The sequence below is a fragment of the Corapipo altera genome, unplaced genomic scaffold (genome assembly GCF_003945725.1).
Source record: "Corapipo altera isolate COAL_440 unplaced genomic scaffold, ASM394572v1 150, whole genome shotgun sequence".
Lineage (NCBI taxonomy): Eukaryota > Metazoa > Chordata > Aves > Passeriformes > Pipridae > Corapipo > Corapipo altera.
The window spans coordinates 3,208,776-3,223,126 of NW_020884941.1; the positions used below are offsets into that span (position 1 = coordinate 3,208,776).

At 45.6% G+C, this 14,351-nt stretch overlaps 1 protein-coding gene across 2 annotated transcripts in view; it reads left to right on the forward strand.

Annotated features, from left to right (window-relative positions):
* SNRPD3 (small nuclear ribonucleoprotein D3 polypeptide) overlaps nt 1–3,745 on the forward strand; it is a 4,523-nt gene extending 778 nt beyond the window's left edge. Inside the window, exons 1-4 of one of the 2 annotated variants that reach the window (XM_027661710.1) lie at nt 164–228; nt 820–969; nt 1,529–1,721; nt 2,583–3,745. In XM_027661710.1, the coding sequence (XP_027517511.1) occupies nt 844–969; nt 1,529–1,721; nt 2,583–2,644 (381 nt within the window). In that variant the 5' untranslated portion in view covers nt 164–228; nt 820–843 and the 3' untranslated portion in view covers nt 2,645–3,745. Of the gene's footprint in view, nt 1–163; nt 229–819; nt 970–1,528; nt 1,722–2,582 lie in introns of those variants that run through there. The other variant, XM_027661711.1, reaches the window with a different exon arrangement.
* Nucleotides 3,746–14,351: the final 10,606 nt, after the last annotated feature.

A 14,351-nucleotide genomic window follows, 5' to 3' on the forward strand; every position in this document is an offset into this window, starting at 1 on the left:
GGCAGTGAGGGGGTGCGCGGGCGGGCAGGGGCATGACACGGCGGGCGGGGGGCGCAGCCCCTCCGCGGGCACGGGCACCGCGGGGCGGCCCCGAGCGGGAGAGGACGGGACGGGGCCGGGCGGGACGGGGCCGCCCCCAGCGCCGCGTTCCGGTTCCGGCGCGCGGAGCAGGGCGGGAGGCGGCGGAGGCCATTAGGGGAGAGCGCGGGCGGAGCGGAGCGGCGGGCGGTGAGTGCGGGGAGGGCGGCGGGGCGGCCCCGGGCGGCGACCCCGGCGTGTCCCCGGGGCCTCCTCGTCCCCCGGGCGCTGTGGGGACGCGCCCGAGCGGCTCCGCATCCCCTGCGGCCCGCGGGCCTGAGGGGGCCGGGCCGGGGCGGCGGTGTGTGTGTGGGTAGGTGGGTGGGTGGGTGGGCGGGTGGGCTAGGCTGGGCTCCCTCACGGCCCGGCTCGGTACTCGGGCGATGCGGTCCCCAGGGGGCTCTCACAGCCCCTCAGTCTGGTTGTGCCGATATGGGATGCACCTGAGGCTGTTCCCGTTGAGGCGCACCTGGCGATACCAGTGGTTCGTTGTCTGATGCTTAAAAGTGATTTTCCTACGTCGGAAGAGACTTGGGAAAGATAGGCTTCTGGTGTTTAAAGTCTTTCCTTCCATGGGCACCTCCCTAGAGGAGTTTTATTGATGCACAGTCAAAGCATACGGTGTGTTTGGACAAGTGAGAAAATCGGTGCTGTACACTGGGGAAGATCCTGCATTGTGTAGGTGAAGCCTTGTCTACGACTTTCTTTGTCATAACGGCTTTTGTTTTCTTCTTGTGTCAGGAGTAGAGCCACAGCACTGCAGTCATGTCGATTGGGGTGCCAATCAAGGTCCTGCATGAGGCCGAGGGCCACATCGTCACCTGTGAGACCAACACAGGAGAAGTTTACCGAGGCAAACTTATTGAAGCTGAGGACAACATGAATTGTCAGGTATACAGGTCCCACAGGGATGGAGGGAAGGCTGGCTGATCTAGGCCTGGGAAGGCTGATAGCCCGATTAAAAGGCTGTTGCTTTTAGAAAACTGTACTGCTGCTACTTAACCATAGTGAAATGGATTCAGCATTACAGAGTGTTCCAAAGAGGCCAGAGTTTATTCTTTCCAGTTCTAGAGTCAGCTTGGGCATTCCTGTCAGTAAGATGAAGGATTTAAGATTCTGTTTTGAGGACAATATTTTTCTGAAGTTCTTTATTAAAAGCCACTGAGCGTAAGAATAAATAAACCTTGATTTAAGAAACTGAAGCTTATTTACTGCATTTACCAAGTCACTGCTGCAATCAAAATGCTTTTTTAATAGTTAGGACTAGAGCAGCTTTATTAAACCTGATTGAATATGAGAAAACAAAAGTAACAAAGCTGATAAAACTAATTTGTAAAATGGAGAGAAAGCCAAAGTCTTGGGCAGCAGGCCTGGAGTTTGAATGACCGTGGATACCTCGTGTCACAGCTGAGCCCTGTGTGAGCAGCACTGACTGGTTTTTACCTTCCAGATGTCCAACATAACAGTGACATACAGAGATGGCAGAGTGGCACAGCTCGAACAGGTGTACATCAGGGGTAGCAAGATACGGTTTCTCATCTTACCAGACATGTTGAAAAATGCTCCTATGCTGAAGAGCATGAAGAACAAAAACCAGGGTTCTGGAGCTGGGCGAGGAAAAGCAGCTATTCTCAAAGCTCAAGGTGCGTACAGTTTGTTCGTGGTCCCTCCCCTATTCTTCTGTAGAACTGGAAAACTCATCTCTAGCACTGAGAAGATGTAGGCTGTAAGAAAAGGAAAGATTACTGATTCATACAGTGGTTTTTTGTGTGCTTTGTCTTATGGTGGGAAGCAAGACAAATTGTCCAATTACCTGAATGTGTTATATTGATGCTGCAATAATTCAGAGGTATTGAGTGGTCTTGTCAAACAGAGGCTTTCTGTTAAACTTAGTTTTCTGTTTTCCAGCAATTGTGGCCACCAGCTGTTTGGAATACTTAGGGAAGGATTCAGGTTTTCTTGTTAAGCTTTTGTGGGAAAGCAATTTCAGTTATAAAGATGGTACTTACACTGCTGGGAAGCTGTAATTATTAGCCTTTCTGTAGCTCACCCTCATTTGTACCTTTCTCAGGGGAGCAATCCAGTTATAACAAGACTGAGTAACAATCATGTGCCACAAAGTCTCTGGTTAACATTAGCAAATGCAGTAAGGTTACATGGGGGGCAACATCTGCTGAAACATACTGAGTTCTGTTGCAAAACCTTGGAAGAGTGTGGAGTTTTAAATCTCTTGGGCTGCACAAATTTGTGTATCAGCTTAGAAGGAAAACGAGATGTATGAATATTCACTGCAGCTCTTCTAAAGAGCCAGAGTGGGACCATTAGTTCTGGTTCTTCACACAGAAAGCTTCTTGCTGTCACATCACTTTCTGAGTGTCTTAGGGCAGCCCGTTTTCCTTCCTTCTGAGCAAGAGACTTTGTTGTTTAGGTTTTGCTTGTCAGCTGTTGAGATAAATATGCAGGTATGTCAAACTCATGTCATCTCTGATGTTTTATTTCTTCAGTGGCTGCAAGAGGAAGAGGCCGTGGGATGGGCCGTGGCAACATCTTCCAGAAGCGAAGATAATTTTGGTCTTGACAGACATGCTTTTTTTATTAGGGGTGTTAACTTGACTGTGTGTGCATTGGTTTCAGTTTTGTTTAATAAATGTTTCTGACAAAAACTTGTCTGCTCTTGCATTACAGGGCAATTCTTGGGCAAACACACTGTAGGTTAATTTCAAACTTAAGCCAGCTTTGCCTGGAGAATAGTGAACTTTAGGTTTGACCACTTTGTGTGATGCGTTGACTTTTAAAGATCATTATTTTTCCTTTTTCTTGTTTAGTCCTGTTGTCACTTATTCTCAAAAGAATTAGAAGGCGTCCTTAATGAAGAATTTCTAAGTCATACACTTTAAAGTCTTATTAGCAGCTACATTTATGGAAAACAGAGCAAAATAGAGGCAGCTTCCTGAGAAGCAAAGCAAAGCACTGCATTCTTTTGCTTTATATGGACATACAATGGTCCATTCAGATCTGTATATTGAGCTTGTATTCTTGCATTTCTTAGTTTTGTCTTTGAATACGGGGAGAATTTTTCATTAGGAACACAATTTTGATAACCTGAGTCTATCCTTTCAGTGAAAAAATCTAACTCTCTCAGCAGTTTTTCCCTCTGTCTGGGAAGACAGAATATAAAATGGGCATTTTCCAGGATAAATTTGAAACGTTTTGTAAATTTGAAAGGCAGTGCAGGTGTATGGGGAAAGTCTTACAAATGATTATCCATTAAACACAACTCCATAAAAATGTTTACGTTTTGAACAAAACTCATCAGCACCTTCAGCTCTTGGTCTTAACATCTCTACACAGTCATGTAGATAATCAGCTGATCTGGAGGAAGCCAAATGTAGTTCTAACTTAATTTTATTCTGCTGAAAGTGTAGTGTGGTTGTTCTTACTGAGTTAAATGGTTGAAATGTTTAAATGTAACACTTCTGTATCTAATCACATACTTGCATACAATCAGCTATGAGTCTGCACACGCAGGAAAGAGCTAGTCATGCTTTTCTGCTCTGATGCTGTGAAGACTCTCCCTTGTGTGCAGAGAGGAAAGTTGAACTAATGTATTGATTTGTTGAATTGTGTGTAAATAAAGCTGTATTTGGTCTCAAACCACTAGGAAAAACCCTGCTACTTGTTCTTCTGGGTAGTAGTGATCCTAAATATTTGCATCGGAAACCTCCTTAGCATGTGTTGAAGCTTAAATTAAAAAAGCATTGTGGTGTCATCTTATGCCTCATGGGAATGTGTCCAAAAGACAAGACGGTTTTCACAAAGCCCTGCTTCAAAACGTGGCATGTGAGTCACGTTTGTGTAGCAGTAATGCTTTCCTGAAGATGGTATTTCCAACTTAAAATGAGCAATTTGAGGCTTTAGTAATGATACTAAACCCTTCCTTGTGGAACTGTGTCATTCTTCAAATCAGCTGTCACTCAGGAGAGGATCATGAGCGATACCTGTTGATCAGGTCATTTCACTCTGTGTGAGACTGCCCTGGTCTGTGTGCAAACTACAACCTTTCTAATCACTGGTAGTAATAACTCTTCATTCTGTTGGCAGTTCTTTAACAGCTAATGATTCTAGCTTTTACTGTGGAGAGAAGACATTGTCACAGAATTTCTTCCCCATGCCCAGGTAGAAGCTTCTGGATGTTGCAAGACTTTTGAGAAAGACTATCTTAACATGAAGCTTGAGTCTGTTTTGAGTCTCTGTACTAGATGCCCGCTAAGACTGACATTTTTTAACACACAGAGGAGAAAAGAATTCCATTCTGTAGCTGCACCATGAGCTTCATGGTAAGAATTGGACTGTCTGTGGTATCCCAGGCTAGTGCCTGGGATTTCTGTAAATGGTTTGGTAAGAACAGATATTTCTGCTGACACCTCTGCCTTTGTTGCTGTATGGTGGTATACAAGAGCAGCAGTATAGCTGTTTGAAATGTCTTTCATTTGCAGTCTTTTAACTGGGTTTTGCTGCTTTTAATAACCAGGGTTATGATTGTGTTGTAATTTTGTACAGTGGAGTTGCACTGTGTTAGCAGGCAGACATGGACTGATATGAGACTAGTTTACTTTCTGTGTAACTTGAATTGTACCTGCTGCAAGATTTTATAGGATGCTGCTTCAGCAGCTAGAGCTGACTTCTCTTGGAAAGCAAGGACCCAGTAGAAACCTGAGCTTGGTTAGTACAGTTAATTGTCCTAAATATAACCTGGTGTAGGATGGAGAGTGTGCCTGTTGAGGGCTGTCAAGCTGTTCTGCTGAAAGGGTGTTATCCTGGCCATGGCTGATGTACAGTGAGGGACAAAGGAAGTTACCCTTACCTTGTTCAGTAACAGGAGACACATGACACTACTTGCAGTTTGAGCAGAGGAATCCCTTTGCCAGAACTCCTTTGGGTCTGGCTTCTATTGGGTCTCCCTGTAGCCTCTCAAGGAGACTAACAGGGAGGATTGCAGTATCTTTTCATGCTGGGACTATTGGGTACTTCCCAGCCCTCAGAGCTCTGCTTCCTTTTTCTGTAAAGCCTCCAAAAAGAACTATTAATATGTGGAAAAGGAAGTAAGCCATAGATGGGGGGACTTGACTAAAAGTATTTTTTGGAAGAGATTCAGCATTCTGGCAAGGCTTCAAATCTGGCCCATTGGCTTTGTGTCTCACTGTTTCCTCCTGACTGTTAAATAGCCTGTAGTCTGTCCTGAAGGATAGGTGGAAGCTTTTGCAGAGGGCAGGGGAAAATCGCACCATGTTTTGGCTGCAGGCAGCTACTGGAATGACAAAAGGCTTTGAAACACCCAGGGGAACCCTAAAGAGAATAATGGTTAAATGCTATTTGAGCAAATTAAAGCTGCCTGGCAGTGGCAGGTTTGTTGGGGACTGTTTCCACTAATGATGACTGGCTCACCTGTTTTAAAGTCCCTCTTTGTCCTTCCCATGCAATGCCGAGGTGCCATTCTGTCCTCTCTGAAACAGTGGATGTGGCTTTTAGCAGCTCTGAGGGCAGGGGACAGCCACAAATTTCAGAGAGCAACTGTTTCAGAGAGTAACAGAGATGCTGCTATATCACCCTCTGTATTTGTGACTGTCCACTGAGCACACAGCAAGGAAACTATTTATTTCCCAACCAGAAGAGTTTTTCTGAAAACTTTTTTTGCCTTAGATTTTAAACTTTATTTAAAACATGTAACATCTCTAATCCGTATCAGCTTTGAAGAAAATACTGGATTTTGCATAAACAAAAGGCTTTGCACTATGACTTCAGGTTGAGGCTGAGTCTAGGATAAACTGTAAAGAAAGATACTGTGAATTTAGTGTTAGAATTTTTTAAATTTCACACTTGTAGGAATTTAAGTCCCGGCCAAGACAAACGTATCACAATTTCTGGCTAGACTAACCGGAACAGTAGTTTGTTACAGGCTGCTTTGAAGATCCTTCCTGTGATGTGTGTGTTACACTTAGAATGTGATAAATCAAAATTTCCTTCTGACAAGCGAGGTCTCACCCACTAGATGGCTCTGTCGGGAAGAGAATGAAGCTCGAGAAACCAGAACCCTCTGGAGGGAAAAAATGCAAGAAATGTGGTCCCTGCTATAAAAACCGTAAACTCAGTGCTATTACAAACTCTAGCACGAAAGTACTCCGCTTATTTTCTTTCTTCTTCAGTGTTCCCAGAGTGCTGGCTTTGTCCACAGCTGGGTTATTCCAGCTGTTGATGCTGTTTGTTTCCCTGGTACTTCCATAATAGGGTGTGTGCACTTAGGCAGATTGTGTAGATTCCTCGCTTCAGTAACTTAAGCAATCTGTTCTCTGGGACCAGGGAGAGATGCAGCTGTCTGTTTTTAACATCTGCACTTATTTGACATCCTTTTTTTTGGTCACAGATTGCAGCATTTCTTTTCATTCTTTGCCATTGCCTTTGTGTGTGGGCTTGTAAATCTCTTCCTGTTCAGTGGGTCCAGGGCTCTCTGTAGCTTCCTTTTTTTAACAGAGAGAGACAAGTACTGGCCTAGAGCTTTGTCATGAACTTGCCCCTTCCATAACATCAGTGTAGATGCCTTTGAAGGACTCATGTAACACAGACAACCTACACTGCAGCCGTGCAAAATGGTGCGTGGAGAAGCGTGGGTAGTTTCGCCCAGTCTTCCAGAGTCAAAACCAAACTTGTGTTCTGGTTCAAAACCAGGGAATAACAGCAGAGAAGAGGTAAATGGTTAGAGAAGGTATCACCTGAAAAAATTGCTTTGCACAGAATTGTAGGACCTTTCCTCACTGATCAGGTGCTTTCATCCCCTACATGTGCAGTGCTCCTCTCCAGGTATTTCTAACTTATATTTGATCCTAAGTTCATTTTTCAGTGCCCTTCAGAAAACCTCTGCCTCTTCTGGAAGGGCAGAATGGAGTAGGAAATGTGAGTTTCTAGTACTGGTTGTCAGCATAACTGTTCAGTCTGTATCTCTTTGCCACTTGAGCTTCACAGTGAGTTTTCTTGTAAAATAGAGGTGTCCCATTTCCTCTTGCCAGTAAAAGGTGAGCAAGGATGGAAGGCTGACATCCCAGTGGCGCAATGATTTGGTAAGGAAGCAGGGGGTGGAATTCTGAGGCCAATGAGAAAGTGTCAATGATTTAGTTGTTTATTTCTCAGCCAAGGGTCAAAATGGAGGAAAGGTTCTTTGATGTTGCCATCCTGACAAAGGCACTTTCCAGATCAAGCTGCATTTTAACTGCTTTGGATGTCCTGTTGTTGCCTGGACCTGTAATAATAGTTTTTGATAGGGTCAACAGTACTTTGAAGGTGATGAATAAGGAAGTGCCACCCTGCCCTGCTCATGCTAACTGTTCCTCAAAGAATAGGGTGTGGGATTATTTAACTCATTATGGAGGCTGACATTAGTGTGCAGTATGAGTAGTAGGTTTGGAGTGGTTTTTATGCCACTTAATTCAGCCATTTAATGAGAAAAGTATTTTGGGTTTGTGTGTGAGTTGTTTGTTCCTGGTAGACAGGCTATTATTCCTGGCACAGGACCAGTCATTGCATAAGCAAGTATTGTGCAGCCTTCTGCTGCTCAGCAGAGACTATCAGAGTCTATGAAAAGTGGAGATTTTCCAGCATCATTAATTCAGGGGAGAATGCTGAAGCCCTGGCAAAGAAACAGATTGTATCCAGAAGATGTGTAGTTATGCTGGGAGAAATGAAAAGAATCACAGAAAAACACTATTATTGTTCTTTTGTTTGGTGAACTGCTTGCAGTGAGCATTTAATTTGTTCTTCATTTTCCCTTGCCTAGGGACTCAAAATCTGCTGTGTGTGGTTGGGGGTTTGCCCTAAATCCAGCTCAGTGAAGAGATGTTGTTACATCTACTCCAGAGCAAACCACTGCCTGTGAGGCAAAACTCCTTGCATTTTGTCCCCCAGTGCCTAAAATGTTAGTAGGGAGTGAGTGGGACAGAGCACTCGGTGGGTTTATCAACAGCACTGGCCTGTGATTCAAAGGGAAGGCAATGGGAATGCCTGGATTTGCAGGGCCGTGGTGTGTTATGTGGGACTGTCCCTTTGCCATGTTCATGGCTCCATGATGGAAAGAGCCCGACTGTCACTTTGATGTGTTTTTCTTTACAGGGTGTAAAGACATTGTCACCTTGCATTTCATAAAGGGGGATGGAGTCTGAGCCAAGGAGAGACTCAGACCAGGATTTGAAGACGGGCTTGGGCCCACAACTCCTGCTGAAACGAATGAGTTAGGCACCTCAGTATTTTCCAATATACTTATCCTTAATGACTGGCCTAACAGTGTCCCTGGAGCTCAGGGACAAAGTCTCCTGAGGCCCAGTGAGTGCTCTAACTGCTGGATCATCCCAGAAGTGGTGACCTCTGAGCATTGTCTCCTGCATTAGTCTCCTGTTGAGCACTAACCCACTTCATGGTGGCTTATTGGAGTGGATAGTTCTTTGGATATTCAGGCTGCTTTGCTCTAAGTCCCTCAGTAGCATCCAGAAAAGTGCAGTTTTGTGTTTTTTATTATATCTTTTTGTACCTTCTTTTCTGATTTCTCTGGTCTCCTCCAACAAACATCAATCAGTCCAGTAAGGACTGCTAAATCTGTGCTATTTTGATTTGTTTTCATCCTCCTTCCTTAATTCCTCCTGTAATTTCATCCTTATCTTCTGGAAAATAAGTGAATTTTAACTGTAAGTTTACAGGAGCTGCAGGTGAGATCCTGCAGTGGAATCCTGTGCTTCTGGCAAACATATTTTCTTGCTATAGGTAAAAGTGAGAACTGGCTTTATGGAGAAGTGCTTTCAGGGAAAGACATGAGACTGCAAGTCTGGAAAGAGATGCAGTCTCTGCCTCTCTTCTGGAGGTTTACAGGTAAGCTGCTCGACAGGATAATTGTTCTACTTTCCTTGTAAGGATATGAGGGAGATAAATTACCGATCAAATTATCCTGGTTGCTTTGCATATCGCTCTGCCCAGGTGTAACTGAAGGTGATGATTAGAGGATTAGGCTTATTTATAATCCCCCTTTCATGAGGTTTGGTTCTGTTTTCAGGGTAGAGTTCTCTCCACCCTCCTTGGCAGAAGAGAACAAACCTCTGCAACACAAACGTGCATTGGCTTTGTATTCCAATTTCAAATGTGTTGAGTGCAATTCACATCTATAAACAACAATATATTTGTTGCCTATAAGTAGGAGCTGTCCAGGCTAAATGCTAAAAAGCATTTGGGCTTTTTAGGAAGCTGGCAGTCCCCCCCATTAGAGGCACGAGTCAGGCTGTAACTGTTCTGAGCCCACAGCCTCGGAGAGGTTTTGGAGCACTGCAGCTGATGGCCCTCAGCAGACATTCTGTGAAGCTGAGAATGTGGTAATGCCTTGATCAATATGGTGGCACTTTGGGTTGCTTTAGTCTCCCAAAATCTCAAGTAAACTGTAGGGTGAAAAAGGTTCCCTGGCAAAATATCCAGCTGAGAAGCAGAACTGGAGTGTGGAGCCTTTTCTATAACAAAAAGATGCTGCTGTTTGTTGCTTTCACAATTGAATGAGCTCCTTTCTGCATGAGTCTCATGTCTCTGAAACAGCTCCACAGCAAGCCTTTTTTTGCAAAGCTCAGCCATAAGTCAATGTTGTTCCTCTTTGAAGAACACTATATCAAAGTGTACATCAGATGCATCCTTGGAACCAGACAGCAGTGTGTCATTTGCCTGCAGTCATTTTCACCTCTTGCTTTTGAGGGCAGTTTGGATACAGGAGCGGGGAGTGCTGTGGTTTGGGAAAAGAAGGAGTGACTGCACATAGAGAAAATGTTGCTTCTTCCTTTGCTCTTGATATTTGTTAGGATCTGCTGTCTTTGTTTTGTCTTTTTGCTACAAGCATGTTTTTTTCCCCAGTTAATGATCCAAATTTGACATGAAGAAAAGCAGATGAAGCTCTAGGGAACTCATTAGGGATTTTTCACGTCAGAATTTGACTCCAAATACATGAAGTCTAATCCTAAACCTAGGCAGAGATTTAAACCATGGGACATGCTGAAGCCTCTGGCTAGAGGCTATTGAGAAGGTCCATGTAACAGCCTTCATGTCACCTCTGCTGCCTCATTTGAGCCTTGCTTTTACTGTGTGTTTCAAAGCCCTCCTTTTGGAACACAGTCCTGTCCTTAGGCTGACACTAATACCATGGGACACACTGATTCCCAAGCCTAAGGGTTACACTGGGGATGATCCTAGCAGCAGCCTTAGCTTTCCTTAGTTTCAGCACCCTGATCCCAAGTCCTGCTTTACTCATGGTTCTCTGTCTCTGAATCCCAACGCCAGTGATGGCTCCCACCATTTTACCTTGTGAAGGTCTCCCCAAACAGATGCAGGGCACCTACCCCACTGCTCTCACTCCCCTCCTCAACAAGGCAGGGAGGGAAACTAAGATTAAAATCCTGGTGAGCCCAGATAAAGACAGAGAGATCACTTAGCAATTACTGTACTGGACAAAACAGACCTCCTGGGGGAGAATTAATTTATTGCTAGTTAAAATAGGTTTGGCTAGTGAGAAACAAAGACAAATTAAGACACCTTCCCACCTCCTCCTTCTCCCAGGCTCGGTTTCACTCCTTCATCCCCAACTCCTCTGCCTCCCCTCCCCATGGCACTGGGAAGTGGGATTGTGGTCAGTCCATGGCAGGTTGTCTCTGCTGCTCCTTCCTCCTCACACCATTCCCCTGCTCCACATGGTCACCCCATGGGCTGCAGAGGACTCTGCTCTGGTGCCTACAGCACATCATCTTCCTCCTCCTCCTCCTCCCCTGGCCTTGGTGTTGTGGAGCTGCTTCTCACACTTTTTCCCCTCACCCCTCACTGCTCTGTGGCGTTTTGCCCTGTCCTAAGTATGTTTTCCCAACGGTGCCAGCTGCCTGGGAGCTGTGCTCAGCAGTGCCTGCAGCGGGGCCCTTGTGAGCCCTGCTGCAGGAGTCCTCCCTCTCCTCAGCAGCCCCTGGGCACAGGCTCCCGGGGTGTGAGCTGGGCATCTCAGTGTAATAAGTAAGCAATGGTAAAATTTACTTGTCAAAATATATATTGTATTTTCTGTATATTATAGCTAATGCTTGGTTGGGACTAGGGAGTTGCAAGCTGCAGAATAGTTAATTGCTGTGTTACTATTATAAGTTGACTGTCCTGCAACTGGCAGTTCCATACCTAGTTGGCAAAGATAAAGTATCTTGTTTTACTGAGCAGGTATACCATATCCTGCTTTTCTAAAAATATTGTTTAAGTGTACTTATTAGAAAAGAAGAATAGAACGAGGATCAGAGGGTCAAGGATGAAAATGATAAAGAAGAGCCAAGGAGAACATCTGGACACCATAATTCATACCCAACTCCAAGGACATTGAGTTAATTAAAGATACTGATGGAAAGTCCCTGGCAATCAAAATGGGCCTGCAACAGAACCAACCAGAACGAAGCCCATGAACCCAAGCCCAACCAAGAGCTAACAAGTGACTATGGGAGGGGGTTGAAAAGAGTATAAAAGTAACTGTTTATTTGTATTGCGCTTGTGGGCCGGTGGAGAGCAGGGGTCTCTCCAGGCCACCCAGCGCGCTGATTTGCTTATCTGCACTTTACATAAATCTTACAATAAATTTTGCTGCTAAATTTTGATTTGGTTCATTTACCTATAACATCAGGAAGGAGTTCTGGAGGTGCATCCTGCCTTCCTGCTGGTGGGAGCCCAGCGGACACTCAGCTCCAGAGCATCTGGCCCAGGATGGCAAAAGGGCTTCTATCGTGAGGTTGGGGGGCAGGGATTGCATTTGTGTGGCTTGGCCTAATGTCTGCTTAGTGAGGGGCAGCAGGAAGGGCAGGTAGGGGCCAGACATTACCTTCCCCTGCTTTAAAGAGGGTCCTTTGTGTGTTACCATAAGGGACTCTCTTCGCAGTCTTCCAAAACCAGCCAAAATCAGGAAAAAGTTAGTGAGTGGCGCCAGTACAGATGCAGTTGCGGGAGCTAAACAATATTGATCAGGGACAGCAACAGCACAGGCATTAGTGATGTAAAACCCAAAATGACCAATGGGTCCCGCTGTCCTCGTGCTGTGTTAGCAGGAGGTTTGGGGGCTGCCAGTGACACTCTAAAACACTCCAATTCAGACTGGAGCTGAAGGATGGGCCAGTCCGAGCTGAGATCCAGACAAGAGGACCTGGAGACACTTTGGGCTCTTTTATCTGACTATCTTGTTACATGTCAGATTTGTTCCTTTGGTGCCCTTCATTTCGCTCTCTTTCACTTGCAGTTTCTGAAAAACACAAATCCCAAAGAACTGTTGCTAGAATGAGCAGTTTGGTTCTGACTTACTCAGTTTTTCAGTTGCAGCAGAGTTCAGACAAAGGTGCACACGTCAAACTGTTGGCTCTGCAAACCAAAAGATTTCAGGGGATCAAGAGCAAAGCTCCCCTCAGAAGTCTGACATGAAGACCCAAAGGCAGCTGCTGCTGCTGTTTGGGAAAGGGCCTTTTTCTCCCTTTTCTGTGCCACATTTGTGCTCGTTGAAACCCCATGTGCTTCAGGGGAGTAGCACAGATTGAATGAGGCCCATGTAGTTTTTGATAGCTTTCCTAATGCCTCCAATCATTGTATCCAACATGGGGCAGATTGAAACAAAAATGGACTGGGAGGAATAGCCCTCCCAGAAGCAGAGGAACTGGCTGGTCAATATGCAGGGAAGTCTCTCTCCTCCAGCCTTGTGACACACCCTGCACGCAAGCAGAATGACCCTGATGCTGTAGAAGGAAATTTCAATGTTTTTGTGGTTCTCTTGCTTTTGAGGCCAGTTTGGAGGCAGCAGGGGGAGTGCCCAGCTTTGGGAAAAGGAGTAAATGCACGTGGAAGAAAAGCTGACTTTCCTCTGAGCTCTTCTGCTGCCGAGGAAGAGTTCCTGTGTTGTTATTGTGTTTTGTGGCTACTCTGGTTTTGAATCAGCATCACTGAACTGGAATACTCTCAAATTTGAGAGGAACAGAAGGGGTTCACAATCGAGTACTTGGTGTCTCAAAGCAGAATCAAGATGCGGTCATGGCTTCGCAGAGCACTGGCCTCAGCTAAGAGTGTTCCGGCCTATTCCGTTCTGTGCACTACCTCTTGGCAGCCTTAAGCCAGCTACTGTATCTATTTTGAGAGCACTCAAATGCCAGTAAACAGCAAAACAGATTCTCTTGTCCATGGATAATGGTCCCCAACTGTGCAGCGCCGGGGTAACTGGGCTTCCTGCCAGCTGCCCTGGAAGGCTCCTACACCTGCTGCACTGTCAGGGTGCTGTAGTGGTAAGAGTTTGTACTGAGACATCATTGCCTCTTCTGGGCTGGTGTGGGACAGATGATCTCGAAAGGCAATGTTTAATCCTCTCTTGTTTGTTTTCTTAAGATGAAACTATTTATATTTTTGACATCGTTGTCAGCAGCTGTCCGCTAAGGAGCCTGTCAGCCTGCCCCAAACAGTGCAAACTCCTTTATCTTCCAAGTGCCTGTGATGAATTATAAGTTGATAAAAGAGCCTTGGCAGTGCAGAAGAGAAGGGCCTTGACAGGTTTTGAAGTATATGAAATAAAAAATAGATCAGACAAGCCTGTGCTTCCAGCTGCTTTTTGCATCCTTACCTCAACAAAATGATTACTAGTTATTCAGACTGGAATGAGGGAGGCTTGTGGCAGCCACCTGGAGTGTGCCAGGATGCTTACCTGGGGTTTGTGGTCAGAGGCTGAGGTAAAATACAGGATGGAGGAGTGAGGAAGGTGTTGTCCAGTTAGGTAGGGAGGGAACAAGTGCTTTTCTGTTGGAGTAACTGGAAGCGTCTGTGCTGTTCCTTCTTCCCTCTGCTCTCTGGCACCAACAGCCTCATTAGCTGTGTGTGCAGCCCCTGTGGCTGGGCTTTGCAGGCTGGTTCTGCTGGAGGTCTCTGCCTGCCTGAGCCCACACAGCCCCAGCTGACAGTGTTCACCAACAGCTTCAAGGGACATGCTTTGTACCTGGTGACCTCTCCTTCCAGCAGACTGCTTTTGGAAGGTGTGCTTAAATGTCTCACTTGAAGAGCTATTGTGAGACTGATCCCCTGGTGGGAGGTCAGGGGTAGGGAAGGGACTGTGAAATTACCTGTGCAGCTGCAGCTTCCTCCCTGCTACGTGACACAGGTCCCATCACAGGCTGAGCATCTGCATCCTGCATGGAGAGGGAGGCTGGGAAAAATGAAAATGATGG